The 15,502-nt window shown below is 35.3% G+C and overlaps 3 protein-coding genes across 3 annotated transcripts in view; all 3 read left to right on the top strand.

The window, feature by feature from the left end:
* The first annotated feature begins 3,396 nt into the window (after window positions 1-3,396).
* On the top strand, window positions 3,397-4,929 carry LOC106327319 (acyl-CoA-binding domain-containing protein 1-like). The gene is made up of 5 exons (XM_013765446.1): window positions 3,397-3,741; window positions 4,046-4,148; window positions 4,277-4,380; window positions 4,535-4,633; window positions 4,725-4,929. Exons 1-5 carry the CDS (start codon window positions 3,722-3,724, stop codon window positions 4,726-4,728), a joined length of 330 nt encoding a protein of 109 aa, XP_013620900.1. The 5' UTR covers window positions 3,397-3,721; the 3' UTR covers window positions 4,729-4,929.
* Window positions 4,930-7,016: 2,087 nt separating this feature from the next.
* On the top strand, window positions 7,017-9,108 carry LOC106327316 (acyl-CoA-binding domain-containing protein 1). Its single transcript, XM_013765444.1, has 6 exons — window positions 7,017-7,588; window positions 7,977-8,079; window positions 8,188-8,291; window positions 8,447-8,538; window positions 8,631-8,728; window positions 8,795-9,108. Exons 1-6 carry the CDS (start codon window positions 7,140-7,142, stop codon window positions 8,969-8,971), a joined length of 1,023 nt encoding a protein of 340 aa, XP_013620898.1. The 5' UTR covers window positions 7,017-7,139; the 3' UTR covers window positions 8,972-9,108.
* Window positions 9,109-10,813: 1,705 nt separating this feature from the next.
* Window positions 10,814-15,502, top strand: part of LOC106323467 — a 29,250-nt gene continuing 24,561 nt past the window's right edge. The window contains exons 1-3 of the mRNA XM_013761585.1: window positions 10,814-11,869; window positions 11,974-12,756; window positions 12,800-12,877. Coding sequence (XP_013617039.1) covers window positions 10,814-11,869; window positions 11,974-12,756; window positions 12,800-12,877 — 1,917 coding nt within the window. The remainder of the gene's footprint in view (window positions 11,870-11,973; window positions 12,757-12,799; window positions 12,878-15,502) is intronic.

Raw genomic sequence — 15,502 nt, 5'->3', positions numbered from 1 at the left:
AAGATAGGATAGTATAAAACTCTTTTTTATCATAAATATAGCAGACAGGTAAGGAAGAAAATGACTAAAAAGTTTCATTAAAGAGGTAAAAAACACATATATTTCTAAACTTAGAATAATATATATATTTGAGGTTGGGATTTGGGGGTGGGTTTAGGATTTTAGCAAATAATAATAATTAAAATTTAAAAGTTAAACTAATAATTCCAAAAATAGTTTCAAGAAGAATTTCTGGATTTCAAAATACAATTTCAAAAAAAAATTTAAAAAAACTTTCCATTCGAATTTTTTCAAACATAAAAAAAACATTTTTATTTTTATTTAAATATTTATTTATATTTATATATCTATAGAGTAAAAGTATAAGGATCTTTTTATCGCTTTAATGAAATTTTTTGATCATTTTTTTTGTGTATTCATTTAGCCAAAAAAAAAACCAATTTTAGAATTTTTTGGAAGAGTTGACCTTAATTAAACGCTTTACCAAATTACAGACACCAATCTGCTTAACTTAGTCCGTTAGGATTTCTGAATAATAATGTGTACAGTACTATAGTAGCGATTAGTGATGTAATCCCAAATTGTAATGCAGTACTTAGTATTTTACATACTATATTGTGAGCTAAGTGACTCGGCCCAAACCCATACTATCCAGCCCGCTACAAGCAACAGATCAAAAGCAACATAATAGAGTGATGGGCTTCGGTGCACAAAGGCCCACTCGCAAACGTAGAGAACAAGTCGAAGGAGCAAGTCACATAAATACATGTTGTAGCTCCTAGGGTTCTCTTACGTTTTATTCTTGTTGTTGTTGGGCTGCAGCTCTATCTTGAGGTTGTGCTTGAACACCTGAGATTGAGACATAGCAGAGAGAGAGATCTATTAGTGCTTGTAAACTCCTATTTGATTCTAGTGAAGTTTGTGGGCAAGAGATCCCACACGAGACGTACTGGTCGAGGCCAGGAACTCGTTAAATTCCTTGTGTACTAGACTAGGTTAATCTGACTAGCTCAAAACGATCAATCTATATCCTTCACATATATTTCAACCTCGAACAAATATAAGAAACCTTAAACAGCTGAGTTAAAAGTTAAGTTCATTTTATTTCGACGCAGTAACATATATGTGTACAAACATTAAAACCCGAGAAAGATCATACCAGCTGTATCTGTGTACTGCCGATCTCACAAAACAAAACATATAAATGAAAGAACATATTAGTAACAGGAGTATTTGCACTAAGAATTTTTAAGTTTATGTAGAAAATACAACCTATAGCCTCAGTTACAAAAAAAAAACATATTAGTAACAGAAAAAACAAATTTATGCGCATCCATGGAATATTATATGGTGTAATGTCTTTAGGGTCAAAAAAGAGGTTCATGTCTGTTTCATAAGAGAACTTTATTACTCATTTAGATTCCATCTTATTTTGATTGGCTCGAACTATAAGGTAAAGGTCACATGCCATACTCTTTAATTTACCAAAGAGCCAAGTTACGGAGAAAAACATCTGAACTCGTAAACGATAGACCGATTTTGATTGTTTGTTTGTATTTGTATTTGTATTCTTTTTTTTCAGTAATGATAACGTTCTTAAACAAACATCAAGTTCAACTGATACAGCGAGATCGAACCGATGATTATACATTTTAATACGTTTAAGTTCTATATTTTACAGTACTAGTATTATTGGTAGAATCCTCTAGCGAGTTTCTGTATGTATATGTCCCAAACCCTTTTCTGACATCATATCTGGCATCATACATTCTTATATGACATACTTTCAATTTACATATTAAAATTGATTATTTTTGGTGATTAAAACTAGTATTAATTTGATAACATCAGTTTTTAAGTTTGCAATTTATCATTATTAACTGATAAAATATGCATACTTTAAAAATAAAAAATTGAACAATTCTTTTTTAAACAGTTAGAAACATAAAAATATTATTTGATAAGTAATGTCAGTCACTGAACAAATCTTTTGTTACCTTTAATAGCTATTGTGATGGCATTCTCATGTGAAATTCAATCAAATGAGCCATAGTCTATCTTCCGTTACCAACAAAAAAGAGGAAGTTTGAATAAAGTCATAGAAATAGCTAAAACATCGAAGAGGAATAGGACAAGCCACTCTGAGGATAAAAATAGAGTTGAGAAATATCGTAGTAATCAGTAGTGGGCCATTTCTATTGTCAAAGATATAGTCCAGCACACCCAAAGTCTTAAACAACAACACATTTTATGTGGTCCGCGTCAATTTTCTTCATACTTACGAGGCTAACTCACCAAAACTCAAAAGGAAAAAAACTTTGATGGTATATACATACTGATATTATTCGTTTTGGATCTGTGAAAATAAGAATGTGGCTCGTTTACTTTAGGAATACTTTAAGGTTAGTCTGTGTCCATGCACGCAGTATACTGGATCGTGGCAAGTTGTTGTTCCCACAGACTCCACAATTGCTGCAACTTCTCTTGTCCCTGCAACCAAAAAGTATTGCTTGAGAGAATTTGATTAGCGGTTAGACAATATAACGTCATGAGTAATTGAGAAAATTTTAGGTACTGTGTTAAAAAAATGTTTTAGAAAGTCAGCTTGTAATAATCACTTAGAAAGGCAATTAAACAGTGTTAAATGGTTTTTTCGTCAGCAATAAATGGTTTATATTTTTATGCTAGATAGTCAGCTTATAACAAACAATCAAAAATGCAATAAAACAGTGACAAATGGTTTATTATGTTTGTGATTTTGTACTACACCTTTGGATCGAAATCTAATCAAAATTTTGGGCAATATTACCAACGACTAGTTCGATTTCATGTTTTTCAATAAAATTTAAGATATGGTTCTATTTTTGTCTGGCCGAACAATATCAACTTAATTCCTAACAGAGTTTGAATAAAAAAATCGACGATTTATGTCTTATCTCAAGTCTCTCTTTTTAGCATCAGGCTACCACTGCTTGTTTTAGTGTCATATATCCAATGAAGTCTAGACCAACTTATATCGCTTAACCATGATAACATATGTGGTGGACATTGGACACAGTAGATAGTAAGACTTAACTCTAAACTCTAATCTTAACATTTTAACCCTCTTTCAAAAAAAAAACATTTTAACCCCAAAAAGAAACTCTAAACTCTAAAGACATACACTATCGCTCAATAAAAACATTGCTTCTCCTTTTTCGTATGACAACAAATCCGTTGTTAATTTAGCGGTCCACTACATTTAAACACAACATTGCACTACCGACAGATTGATTTTATTTCCTAGGCAGGTTTTCCCTTATTTCCATTTTTTTTTCTTTTGTATAGTCATACATCACCTATTATATTTGTTGCATGATCTGTGTGGCTGTAGACAGAAGAGCTATACCTAGCCAAGAGACTTGTTAAGTATTACAAACATTGATCAGGCGGTTAAAAAAGAAAATTGGTTGTAAGTTGTGACCAATTAGTCAAAGACTAGCAAGGAAGCTTGAGAGGCGATGAGGATGAAGACGATGATGATGAAGACCATGACGATTGGGAAGGTGTGGAAAGTACGGAGCTTGACGAGGCATTCAGTGCTGCAACGGCTTTTGTTGCGGCTGCTGCTTCGGATAGGCTTTCGCAGAAAGTGTCGAACGAGTTGCAGCTTCAGCTTTATGGATTGTATAATATTGCTACAGAAGGAGCTTGTACTGCTTCACAACCTTCAGCTCTCAAAATGACTGCTCGTGCTAAGTGGTTTGCCTCTCTCTCTCTCTCTCTCTCTTTGATTCTTACTCTGTTTCTGTTTCTGTTTCTGTTTCTGTTTCTGTTTCTGTGTGTGAAGATGATTGCTTGATTATGTTTAGTTGAGATGGTTAAACGTATCTTCATGTTGGAATCATGTGTGTGTCACCAAGTTCAAATTTTTCATTGCGAAAGTATTTAAAGTTTTGGTTGTGTTCTTTGTCAGTACTTTACGGTTATTCTATAACTGTTTTATTGTTTGGGAATGCAATTTGATTAACTGAGACTTGTTATGATGTTTTTTTTCTTGGTTTAGGCAAGCATGGCAGAAAATGGGTGCAATGCCAGCTGATGAAGCCATGGAGAAGTACATCGACCTTGTGACTCACTTGTACCCAGCTTGGGTTGAAGGTGGCTCGGTAGTTTTCCTTTTACCGCTTCTGTTTATTTCTCGTCTCTTTGGACTGTTTTAAGGATGATTTGTTTCCTTTCTTAGATCTATCTCTAACTTTGTTCTTTGAATTGTTAGCATTGTTCTGGTGTTTAGAAAGGACGGAATCGTAGTGGTGGTGCTGCAGGATCCAACTCTAGAGCACCCATGGGACCGGTGTTTAGCTCATTGGTGTACGAAGAAGAATCCGAAAATGAGATGTAAGGTTCTAAGCAATTTATCTACACATTCTCATATCATACCAGTCACATGAATGGATCCATTTGTAGTTGAAGAGTCACTTCGTTAAATATCAATGTCATTTAGTTTTAGAGGAATCTCTGTTCATTCTTGTGTTTTTTTTTCGTGTTACAGGAAGATTGATGCGATTCACGCCTTTGCTAGAGAAGGAGAAGTGGAGAATCTATTGAAATGCATAGAAAGTGGCATACCACTAACCAGTAAATGCAAGAGGTTACTTAGTCTCTCCTTATATACATCATTCTCACAAACGTTTTCGATTTGTTTTGAAGTTTGACGGTGTCTCCATCTTGTGAAATTTCAGATAGTGAAGGCCGGACACCGTTGCATTGGGTTATAGACCGTGGCCACTTGAATGTTGCTAAAGCTCTAGTTGATAAGAACACCGATGTCACGTAGAAAAGCAAACTTTGTTGACTTGTTACTCAAAGGAAAGTGTATGCATACCCTTCAGACCTATACACTTGTTCTGCTGGGCAATGCTCATTTAACAATCACCCGAATTTCAGATGCGAACAACAACTACTTACTACTGTATATTGTCTTTTGTAACAAGTGTGTCATAATTATTTTGATGTATATATATTGTAAGGAAACAAAAAAACGACTTGTTCCTCTAAAGACAACTTATCAAAAGTCTTGTAGTATATTACTAACTCAAATGCAACATTCGCGCATTGAACATGATCTAATGAATTATGAACGGTGTCTTGATTTGAGATTACGATTTCTTGCTACAGGCTAAATGGAAAAACATAAATCTTTTATAGTTCCAAAGATTTCCGATGAAAACTCATTGAACTAATGGACATATGATTTCAAAAGAACAAGATAACATAACATTAGTACACGATGATATGATTAATCTATCAAGATAAAAAGCAACATGAACAAAATGTGTTAGAGATTTGGTGTCGTTTCTTGCTTGCTTGGATGCTCTTTAAGCATACATTTGCTTAAGCATCCTTTTGTATGTGAACCAAGATGAGGTATTGCCCCAATCGATATATTCCTAACTAAATTCATATAAAAGTAAATAACATAATATGGCAACAATATTATAACAAACAGAAGATATGCTAATAAACAAAAAAATTATGTTCTTTAGATGATTAAACAATGTTTAAGGTTATTTAAGAAAAAACTTAAAACTGACAACCATAATAATTTTGGATGTTATAAACATCAAGAGTTTTTTTGTTGATGACAAACAATGAGAGAAAGATGGAGATGTTAAAGAGAAAAAGGAAAAAAAAATTTGAACAATACTTGTGCATAAGGTTTAGCTACATTTGCTAGCTAAACAAAGAGTGTAGATTTGAGTAAACAATTCCACACAATGATTCCTTCATGCTTGAGTTGTACATATATATCTATACTATTGGTTCACTTAATAAAATTTATTTAATAAAAGGACTTTCTTGAATGTTCTCCACACCAACACCAACACCAACAAGGACATTCTTAGGTTTGGAGAGAAAATTTTTTACGAAAGAAATCATTTTTTCCTGAGAAATGGGAGCGAGAAATGACGACATTAAAAAGAAGAAGATGCAAGGAAGAAAGTGCTTGTTAAATTACTAAGATATCCTTAAACTTTACTAAAATTCAGTCTAATTCGTATTGAAAAGAATATATTTGTTGAAAGAGAAGAAGTTGTTTGTTAAAATTAATAATATACTCTTAACCAATACTAAAATTTAGCTCAATCTAGCCCAATAACAAAGTAATATTGCAAAGATCAACTTTTCTATTTTCTTATCGCTTCTTGATAATTTAAATCTGAAAAATACTTGGTTAGAATTTATGGTTGATCTAGAAAAAAAGTTATTAACTTATGACTGAGTAATGTTTAGATTAGACAAGTCATAAGTTAAATAAATTAAAACATAAATTAATATCTGGAAGTTAGATCCTCATGTGTGACACCAGAAATTGTTCTCAAGGAATGTTGATAAATTCAATATTTTTGCGGTCAAGGATATGAAAACTGGAACATGTTACCGTGGGGATCACTTACTTGCTCAAAGTTTTAAGCTGGAGAAAGATCTCACCATCTCTGTTGAGAACGCGGATGAATTTTGGATGTTCTTACAGGTGTTGAAAGGTTAAAAGGCTAGGAACATAGGGAGTATATTGTATCTAAGACATTTTTTGTTTTACAACATTTATTTGAATCCGGATATGATATCTAGATTGATTCAATAGTATCCAAACGAACAACATTTTGAATATTAATTTGCATCTAGATTCAATGTATGAATACAAAAGCGAACATGATCTAAATCTAGCATAATATCTAAATAGACCTAATTTTTTTTAATTATCGATCCGATGCAAAAATTATTAATATTCAAAAAAAATATATAGTTAAAATATTAGTTAATTATTATAGTAATTTAAATACTCCAAATTAAAATATTTGAATTCGATTATACTGATTATTTTCAAATATGTTTGGGTGGTTCTGATAGTTTACTGTATATGTTTAGACATGAAAAAAAAAATTGGATCTAAACCGGATTCGAACAAAACCACATTGAAAAAGTGTTGGGTTTTGTTGGTCTATTTTCTTCTAATCTGCCTCTGTCTTGAGTGAAGCGGCGAAAACAAGAAAAAAAGATGGTTCCTTTTTGTCTCTGGGGATTCGTTCTTGTGACCCTTCGCTGAAAAGTATAGGTCTTTCTTCTTCACTCTGAATCTCGCCGATTTGAGAGAAATGGGTGGTGATTGGTTTCAGCTCGCGCAGTCTCTAATCTTCGGTTTGATCTTCGCTTACCTTCTCGCCAAGCTGATCTCCATCCTCGTCGCGTTTAAAGACGACAACCTCTCCCTCACTCGCAGCCACGACGCCGCCCAATCGGAGAATGAATACTACCGGAAGGTCGATTCTTCAGCCGGCGAGACGGATTCTCTGGTGGCGGAGCAAGGAAGCTTGAGAGGTGATGAAGACGATGACGACGATTGGGAAGGTGTGGAAAGTACGGAGCTTGACGAGGCATTCAGCGCTGCGACGGCTTTTGTCGCTGCCGCTGCTTCGGACAGGCTTTCGCAGAAAGTGTCGAACGAGTTGCAGCTTCAGCTTTATGGCTTCTATAAGATTGCTACCGAAGGAGCTTGTACTGCTCCTCAGCCTTCAGCTCTCAAAATGACTGCTCGTGCTAAGTGGTTTGTGCCTCTCTCTCTCTCTTGATTCTTTACTCTGTTTCTGTGCCATGATTGATAATCTGATTCCGATGTTCTAACTGTGAATATGTGATGATGATTGCTTGTAAATGTTTAGTTGAGATAGTTGAGGTATCTTCATGTGTGTAGCACCAAGTTAACAGCTTGCATTGAGTATCGAAAGTTGATTGCTTAATCATATGTTTAGTTGAGGTATCTTCACGTTGGAGTCATGTGTGTAGCACCAAGTTCACATCTTGCATTGTGAAAATATCGAATGTTGATTGCTTGTGTTGTCATCTCTGTCACTATTTTATGGTTATGCTGTTGACTTGATTGTTTAGTTGATTGACTTGACTGAGACTTGTCATGATGTTTTTTCTTGGTTTAGGCAAGCATGGCAGAAAATGGGTGCAATGCCAGCTGAGGAAGCGATGGAGAAGTACATCGACCTTGTTACTCACTTGTACCCAGCTTGGGTTGAAGGTGGCTCGGTAGTTTTCCTTTTACCGCTTCTGTTTTTTTCTCATCTCTTTAGACTGTTTTAAGGATGAGATCTCTAACTTTGTTCTTTGACTGTTTGCTTTGCTTCTGATGTTTAGAAAGGAAGAAATCGTACTGGTGATGCTGCAGGATCCAACTCCAGAGCACCCATGGGACCGGTGTTTAGCTCATTGGTGTACGAAGAAGAATCCGATAATGAGTTGTAAGGTTCTAAGCAATTTATCTACACATTTTGATACCATACCAGTCACATGAATGGATCCATTTGTAGTTGAAGAGTCACTTAGTCAGCTAACAGTGTCATTTAGTTTTAGAGGAAGCTCTGTTCATTCTTGTGTTTCTTTGTCCATGTTACAGGAAGATTGATGCAGTTCACGCCTTTGCTAGAGAAGGAGAAGTGGAGAATCTATTGAAATGCATAGAAAGTGGCATTCCCGTAAATGCAAGAGGTTACTTAAGTCTCTCTTTATATAAACCATTCTCACAAATGTTTTTGATTTGCTTTGAAGTTTCATGGTGTCTTCATCTTGTGAAATTTCAGATAGTGAAGGTCGGACACCGCTGCATTGGGCTATAGATCGTGGCCACTTGAATGTTGCTAAAGCTCTAGTTGATAAGAACGCCGATGTTAATGCTAAAGTAAATTCAAAACCCTTAACCAAGTCTTACGTTCTTTGGATGACTTTAACTTTTGTTTTTGTGTAGGACAATGAAGGCCAAACCGCTCTGCACTACGCTGTTGTGTGCGAAAGAGAGGCTCTTGCAGAGTTTCTAGTGAAGCAGAAAGCTGATACAAGCATTAAAGATGAAGATGGGAACTCGCCTCTTGATCTCTGTGAATCAGAGTGGTCTTGGATGCGAGAGAAGAAGGATTCTGATTGAGATTTTGTAGTCTCTGAACTGTGTGTTCAATGTCTTAAAACAGAGGTGTTTCGTATACCTTTCTTGTTACTTTGCTTCTGTAACGGTTTTAGGCTACCTCAAAGCATTTTGCATAAAACTAACGGTTTTGTTTGTTACTATATTGAACCAGAGAGAGTGATCATCATCCCAATAACCCCAATAAAGCTCAAAAAATGCATTTTAAACCAGCTGGAGACTAGTTTACGTTGTAGTATATACTAGGGTGAATTTGCCGGATGACCACCAAATTTGAAAAGGAAATTAAGCGCAGAACATTGATTTTGACATAATTACGTCCATAACAATTATGTTAATTTTTATCCGGTATTACCTTTTTTTTTCTTTTCAAGTTGCCAGTAATAGAGTGAGAAAATTGATGACATCAACAATTTGACACTTCACAATTAATTATCATACATAATACAACCAACACCACACTTTTGTTTAACAAATAAATATGCATCTGATTTTTCTACCATATCACTGAAATATAATAGGATTCAAAATCTACTCACATCTAGTAAATACTAAACTTTACTCCAAACCTCAACTCCTAAATACTAAACCTTAAACTTTAAACATCACTCTTCCATCTAAATACTAAACCCTAAACCTTAATTACTGAACCCTAAACCCAAATATAAACCTTAAACTCAATTATCAAAATCTGAAAATAGTATATAATATTAAACTAAATCCAAACCTAATTTTTGAATAGTACATGACTCCAATCCAACACACAACTCCTAAACTCAGACCTAACTTTTGAATACTAAACCCAAAAATGCTATCACCAAACCCAAACCTAAATTCACACCTTCCAAATACTAAACCTTAAATCCTAATCACTTAACCCTAAACCCAAGTATAGACTCTAAACCCAAATAGAATGGAACAAAATACAAAGTCTAGTACAAATTGGTGAGCAAAATAGAACACACTTTATTAATCGTAAAATGGAACATACATAATAAGGTCACTAAACCCAAACCTCAACCTCCACCTTCCAAATACTAAATCCTAAATCTTAATCACTAAACTCTAAACCCAAGTATAAACTATAAACCCAAATAGTATAGAACAAAATACATAATATAGTACATATAGTTGTAAACTAGAAATTGATAAATAATGAATTTATCAAACAATCGATGATACAATAATACAACAACGTAGCATACTATTTAGTTTGATACTTGCAAATGGTACAAAAATATAAGAATCGTACTAGACTATAATTTTCTTTCACTACATATAGTATAGTCGGCGAGTACATCTTCTTCACATCTTCCTCTTTTTGCAGACATGGTGATACACGCATTCACTGGTCTAGAGTAATTATTCTTCACCATACCATATCAATACAGCATACTATAACAATTTAAATAACAACGAAAAAAATCAAGATCAACAAAATTAAAGAAAGTCAAAAAAGAAAATCGTGACGTCACCTCGTCATACTCTACGGTGCCATTTTTTCCTCCAAACTCAATTCCACAAGCCCATAATCCATGCTCTTTCTTCGTCTTGAGATGAAGTGGTTTGTGTTCGTATGTATGAAAAGAAAACAGAGATTGGAGGAGAAGAGGAAGAAAAAGAGAAAGAGATGTGCACCAATGATAACAACAATCTATTAAATCATTTATTTAATATTTCTTTTAATAAATAATTCTCAACAGGTTACACATGTTGAATTGAAGGGTAATATAGCATTATTACATAAAATACATATAATGTAGATGAAAGTTAGGAGTTTTAGTTATCTAATGAATTATAATTTGTTTGAATGTTATACATCCCAATTCTCCTATATACTAAACCATGAATTATAATATCCGACTCATACCAAAAGGCGCAAGTCTTCAGCGTGTATCCGATTATAGACCGATAGCTCTTTGCAATGTATACTACAAGATCGTGTCTAAGATTCTTAACAGGAGACTGCAGCCAGTTTTAGACTCAATAATCTCCCCAAACCAATTAGCTTTTGTACCCGGCAGAGGAATCTTGGATAATGTGCTAATCACACATGAAGTGTTGCATACTCTACAGATGTCAAAGTCAGATAAACTGTGTGCAATGGCGGTTAAAACCAATATGAGCAAGGCGTATGACAGACTTGAGTGGGATTTTATCGGTGCAGTTCTACATAGAATGGGGTTCCATTCGGTTTTGATAAACTGGATTATGCAGTGTGTCGCTTCTGTTACGTACTCTTTCCTCATCAACGGCTCGTCTAGAGGAAGAGTTCGGCCGAGTAGGGGAATCCGTCAAGGAGACCCCCTCTCACCTTATCTATTCATCATGTGTAGTGAGGTGCTCTCGGGATTATGTAACAAACCACAAGAAGATGGATCTTTAAAAGGCATCCAAGTTGCTCGAGGAAGCCCTTACATCAACCATCTCTTATTTGCGGACGATACTATGTTTTTCCTCAAAACCGACAAGAAAAGTAGAGAAGCTCTAAAAGGAATTCTGCTTAGATATGAGGCTGCTTCCGGGCAACTGATTAATGCTGAGAAATCTGAAATAACATTCTCTCGAAAGGCACCATTATCTCTGAAACAGGCTGTGAAGAATGATCTGCAGATCCAAAAAGAAGGAGGTGCCGGGAAATATTTGGGACTGCCGGAGCAGTTTGAAAGACGGAAGAGAGATATATTTACCGGGATTGTACACAGAATAAAACATAAGGAAAGTGGGTGGTCTAACCGGTTCTTATCTACAGCAGGAAAGCTCGTAATGCTGAAGAGTGTGCTCTCTCCAATTCCATCGCACGCCATGACATGCTTTAAGCTGCCACTTTCGCTGATTAAAAGGATCCAATCTGCAGTAACTCGTTTCTGGTGGGACGATAGAGATGGAAATAAGAAGATGGTGTGGGTGGCGTGGGACAAAATGGCCCAACCAAAAGAAAAAGGAGGGCTGGGGCTACAAGATTTTGAAAGTTTTAACGATGGAGGCTGATAAATAACCTGCAGTGCTTACTTAGCCATGTGCTCACCGGGAAGTACTGCCCAGACGGGAACATCCTCACATGCCAGAGCCGAACTTCTGAGTCTCATGGATGGAAGGGTATTTTAAGTGGCCGAGACTTGGTCTCGAGAAATTCAGGATGGCTTGTGGGTGACGGAACTACCATTGGTATTTGGCAAGATCCCTGGCTTAATGTGAAGCAGCAACAACGTCTGATGGGACCACCACGGGAAAGTGATCAAAACGTCAAAGTGGCCGACTTGTTTATACTAAACTCGACAGAGTGGGATACTGAGAGAATAAGAGAAATATGTCCTTTCGCAGAGGAGCAAATTCTCAAGATTAAAGCTAGTAGGTCGGGGGCTCCGAACAAGTTATGTTGGCTGGGAACAAAGAATGGAGTATATTCAACCAAATCAGGGTACCATGCTGCTTTCAATGAAACAAATGATGCGGAGAACTTAGAACTAGCTGGTAATTGGAATCAAGAAGTCTGGAACCTAAGAACAGCACCTAAAGTCAAAATGTTGATATGGAAAGTGTTGAGAGGAGCCTTACCTGTAGGAACGAGGCTAGAAGATCGACATATTAGAGTGGATTCTCGATGTAAGCGATGTGGAAGCCCAGAATCTATCATTCATCTGTTCTATCAATGTGAGTATGCAAAAGCTGTCTGGCAAACATCTCCTTTCGCAAGAGAAGTTGATAGTAGCGGAGCGCTAGATTTAAGGGAAACCTGGAACCAAGTGAAGAATAAAACCTGCCTACCACCTTCGGGTATCTCATCAGTCAGTTGGCGCCATGGATAATGTGGGAACTATGGACATCCAGGAACAGATGTGTGTTTTCAAAGATCAGAGGAAGAGCAGAGGAGTCTCTGTCGCGAGCTATAGTGATGGCAAGGGAATGGTAAGAAGGACAATTAGTAACTCCAAAGGTGCGGTCTGCAACCAAGGCTGACGTGACTACTGTCTCAGGTGCTATGCTTAGATCTGATGCAGCATGGGGTGAAACACTTTCGCGAGCTGGTCTGGGATGGATCTTAACACAGAATGATGTGTCAACTAGCTTCTCACGGTTGGAGAACAATGTACCCTCTCCTCTCATGGCAGAGAGACTTGCATTACAGGAAACTATTCAAAAAAGCGTGGAACTGGGAGTAAAGAACTTGTAGGTGGAATCAGACTCGAAAATTCTTATCAACAGCATCTTAAACGGCAACGATGTCCCGGAGCTTTACGGAATAGTCGCAGATATTCTACTTTGCTCTGTTTTGTTTGATTCTATCTCTTTTAGATGGATTTCTAGAGAAAATTTTTTTGTTGCTGATTTAGTAGCAAAGCAGTTGTGGGTGTAAGTGAGGCTTTAATGACCTTCAACTAATTTCTATTAAATGAAGTGTGTTTCAAAAAAAAACTAAACCATGAATTAACTATTATCATTTTTTTATTGACATATATAGTTCTTATTTTCTGTTATATCGGATTAATTAAAGAGTGGTGTGGTTTTGTTCAAAGAGAAATACCCTAAAATAGTACTAAAAAAGTTTTGTCACAAATATATATTCTAAGAATTAAAATGACCAAAATGTTTTATTAAAGAGGTAAATATACACTTATACTTTTAGGGTTAATTAATACAAACTTTAGAGTTTAGAGTTAATGGTGAAGATTTGGGATTGAGGTTTAAAATTTTATAAAATAAAAAATTAATATTAAAAATTTGAAAATAAAAATTTGAAAAATAGTTTCAAAAAGTATTTTCGAATTACAAAAAAAATTTTGAAAAAAAACATCGGAAAAAATCGAAAAAAATATTTCAAAAAAAAATATATAAAAAGTTCGAATTTGAAAACATATAATCTAAAACTATAATTTTTTTAATTTATATTTAAATATCTAAGGTATTAGAGTCTTTTTATTTATTAAATGAAAATTTTTGGTCATTTTCCTTCTTAGAGTCTGTTTTTGTGACAAAAATTTGAAAATAGTCTATTTAGAAAAATTGCCCTCGTTTAAAATATAAAGGAATTTTATGAAAACACACAGATTAATAATAGAAACAACATAAATATGCTCATCTATGGAAAAGAGTCCTGGTCAGTACCGTAGGAGGATACTATGTTACCACCACACCAGACGCGCGTTTAATTACGCTTTGTTTGCAATGATCATTGTTATTTTTATTAACTTAAAGCCCTTTGTTTACAGGAATATTATATGGTGTAGTGTCATTACGGTAAAAAAAAAAGGTTCATGTCTGTTTAATAAGGGAACTGTATTACTCATTTAGATTACATAATTATTTTGATTGGCTCAAACTATAAGGTAACCACATGTAGGGGTGGGCAAATAACCGGAACCGAAGTACCGAACCGAACAGACCCGAAAAAAACATGAACCGAACTGAACCGAATTTATAAATTATTCAATTGGGTATTAAAATTTTATACCCGAAGAACCGGAACCGAACCCGTACCAAACCGAGATCCGAATAATACCCATATAGAAACCGGATGTAAAACCCTTATATAATTACCTTTTACGTAATATCTTTATAGTTTATACTTTATTTTATACTCTTACGCTTTTACCTTTTTTTTGTTGATCATCAATTTATTCTCACAATTTGGATTGTGGTTTCTGAATGAGAAAATCGTTTGAATGCTATTTTGGTATTGGTTTTGATTCAATTATTTGCAAGTACATCAGATTAAGTTGGGTAAAGTAACCATTAAGAACCGAACCCAATTGGAACCGTTTTATTCTGGTTCTAATATGGTTACCAAAATTTAAGAACCGAAAGAACCGACCCGATCTGTCCCAGAATTTTAATGGTTCTCTAATGGTTACCAAACTACAAGAACCGAAAGAACCGATCCGAGCCGAACCGAAGAACCGAACGTCCACGCCTAACCACATGGGTGTGGTCGGGTGGCGCATAGCGTCTCAGTGTCCCTAAGGGACCTGGATTTGAATTCGCGCCAACTCAGATTTACTATCCATGTGGCCAGGCAACATGAATATCTAATTTTCCTTGAGAGCAACCGGTTTGACTACTACTGGTGGTCAGACCCCAAGGAACTAGTCATTGGGTTTCGGCCCGTCGGATGTAAAGATCACATGCTTTACTCTTTTACCAAAGAGCCAAGTTAAGGGGAAGAACGTCTCAAATCACTCTCCTTTGAAACGTAAACGATAGACAGATTTTGATTGTTTGTTTGCGTTTGCGTTTGCATTTGTATTCTTATCAGAAATGATACGTTTTCAAACAAACACCAAGTTCAACTGATACAGCGAGATTGAACCCATTATCATACATTTTTAATATGTTTAAGTTCTATATTTTACAGAACTACTAGTATTATTGGTAGAATCCTCTAGCAGTTTCTGTAAGTAAATTTCCTAAACCATTCTCTGACATCATACATTATCAGATGACATACTTTCAATTTCTTATACATACTAAAAAAAAATTATTTTTGGTGATGAGATCTAGTATCAATTTGACAACTTAATTTTTTTAATTTGTAAT

The sequence above is a fragment of the Brassica oleracea genome, chromosome C2 (genome assembly GCF_000695525.1).
Source record: "Brassica oleracea var. oleracea cultivar TO1000 chromosome C2, BOL, whole genome shotgun sequence".
In the NCBI taxonomy this organism is placed as follows: Eukaryota; Viridiplantae; Streptophyta; class Magnoliopsida; order Brassicales; family Brassicaceae; genus Brassica; species Brassica oleracea.
The sequence above is the reverse complement of the archived record's forward strand: the minus strand, read 5'-3'. Positions and strand labels throughout refer to the sequence as shown.

Coding starts and splice junctions, on each gene's coding strand:
- LOC106327319 (XM_013765446.1), top strand. CDS start 3,722: ATGACTGCTCGTGCTAAGTG. Junction 3,742..4,045: donor ATGACTGCTCGTGCTAAGTG/GTTTGCCTCTCT, acceptor TTCTTGGTTTAG/GCAAGCATGGCAGAAAATGG. Junction 4,149..4,276: donor CTTGGGTTGAAGGTGGCTCG/GTAGTTTTCCTT, acceptor TCTGGTGTTTAG/AAAGGACGGAATCGTAGTGG.
- LOC106327316 (XM_013765444.1), top strand. CDS start 7,140: ATGGGTGGTGATTGGTTTCAGCTCGCGCAGTCTCTAATCTTCGGTTTG. Junction 7,589..7,976: donor ATGACTGCTCGTGCTAAGTG/GTTTGTGCCTCT, acceptor TTCTTGGTTTAG/GCAAGCATGGCAGAAAATGG. Junction 8,539..8,630: donor CATTCCCGTAAATGCAAGAG/GTTACTTAAGTC, acceptor GTGAAATTTCAG/ATAGTGAAGGTCGGACACCG.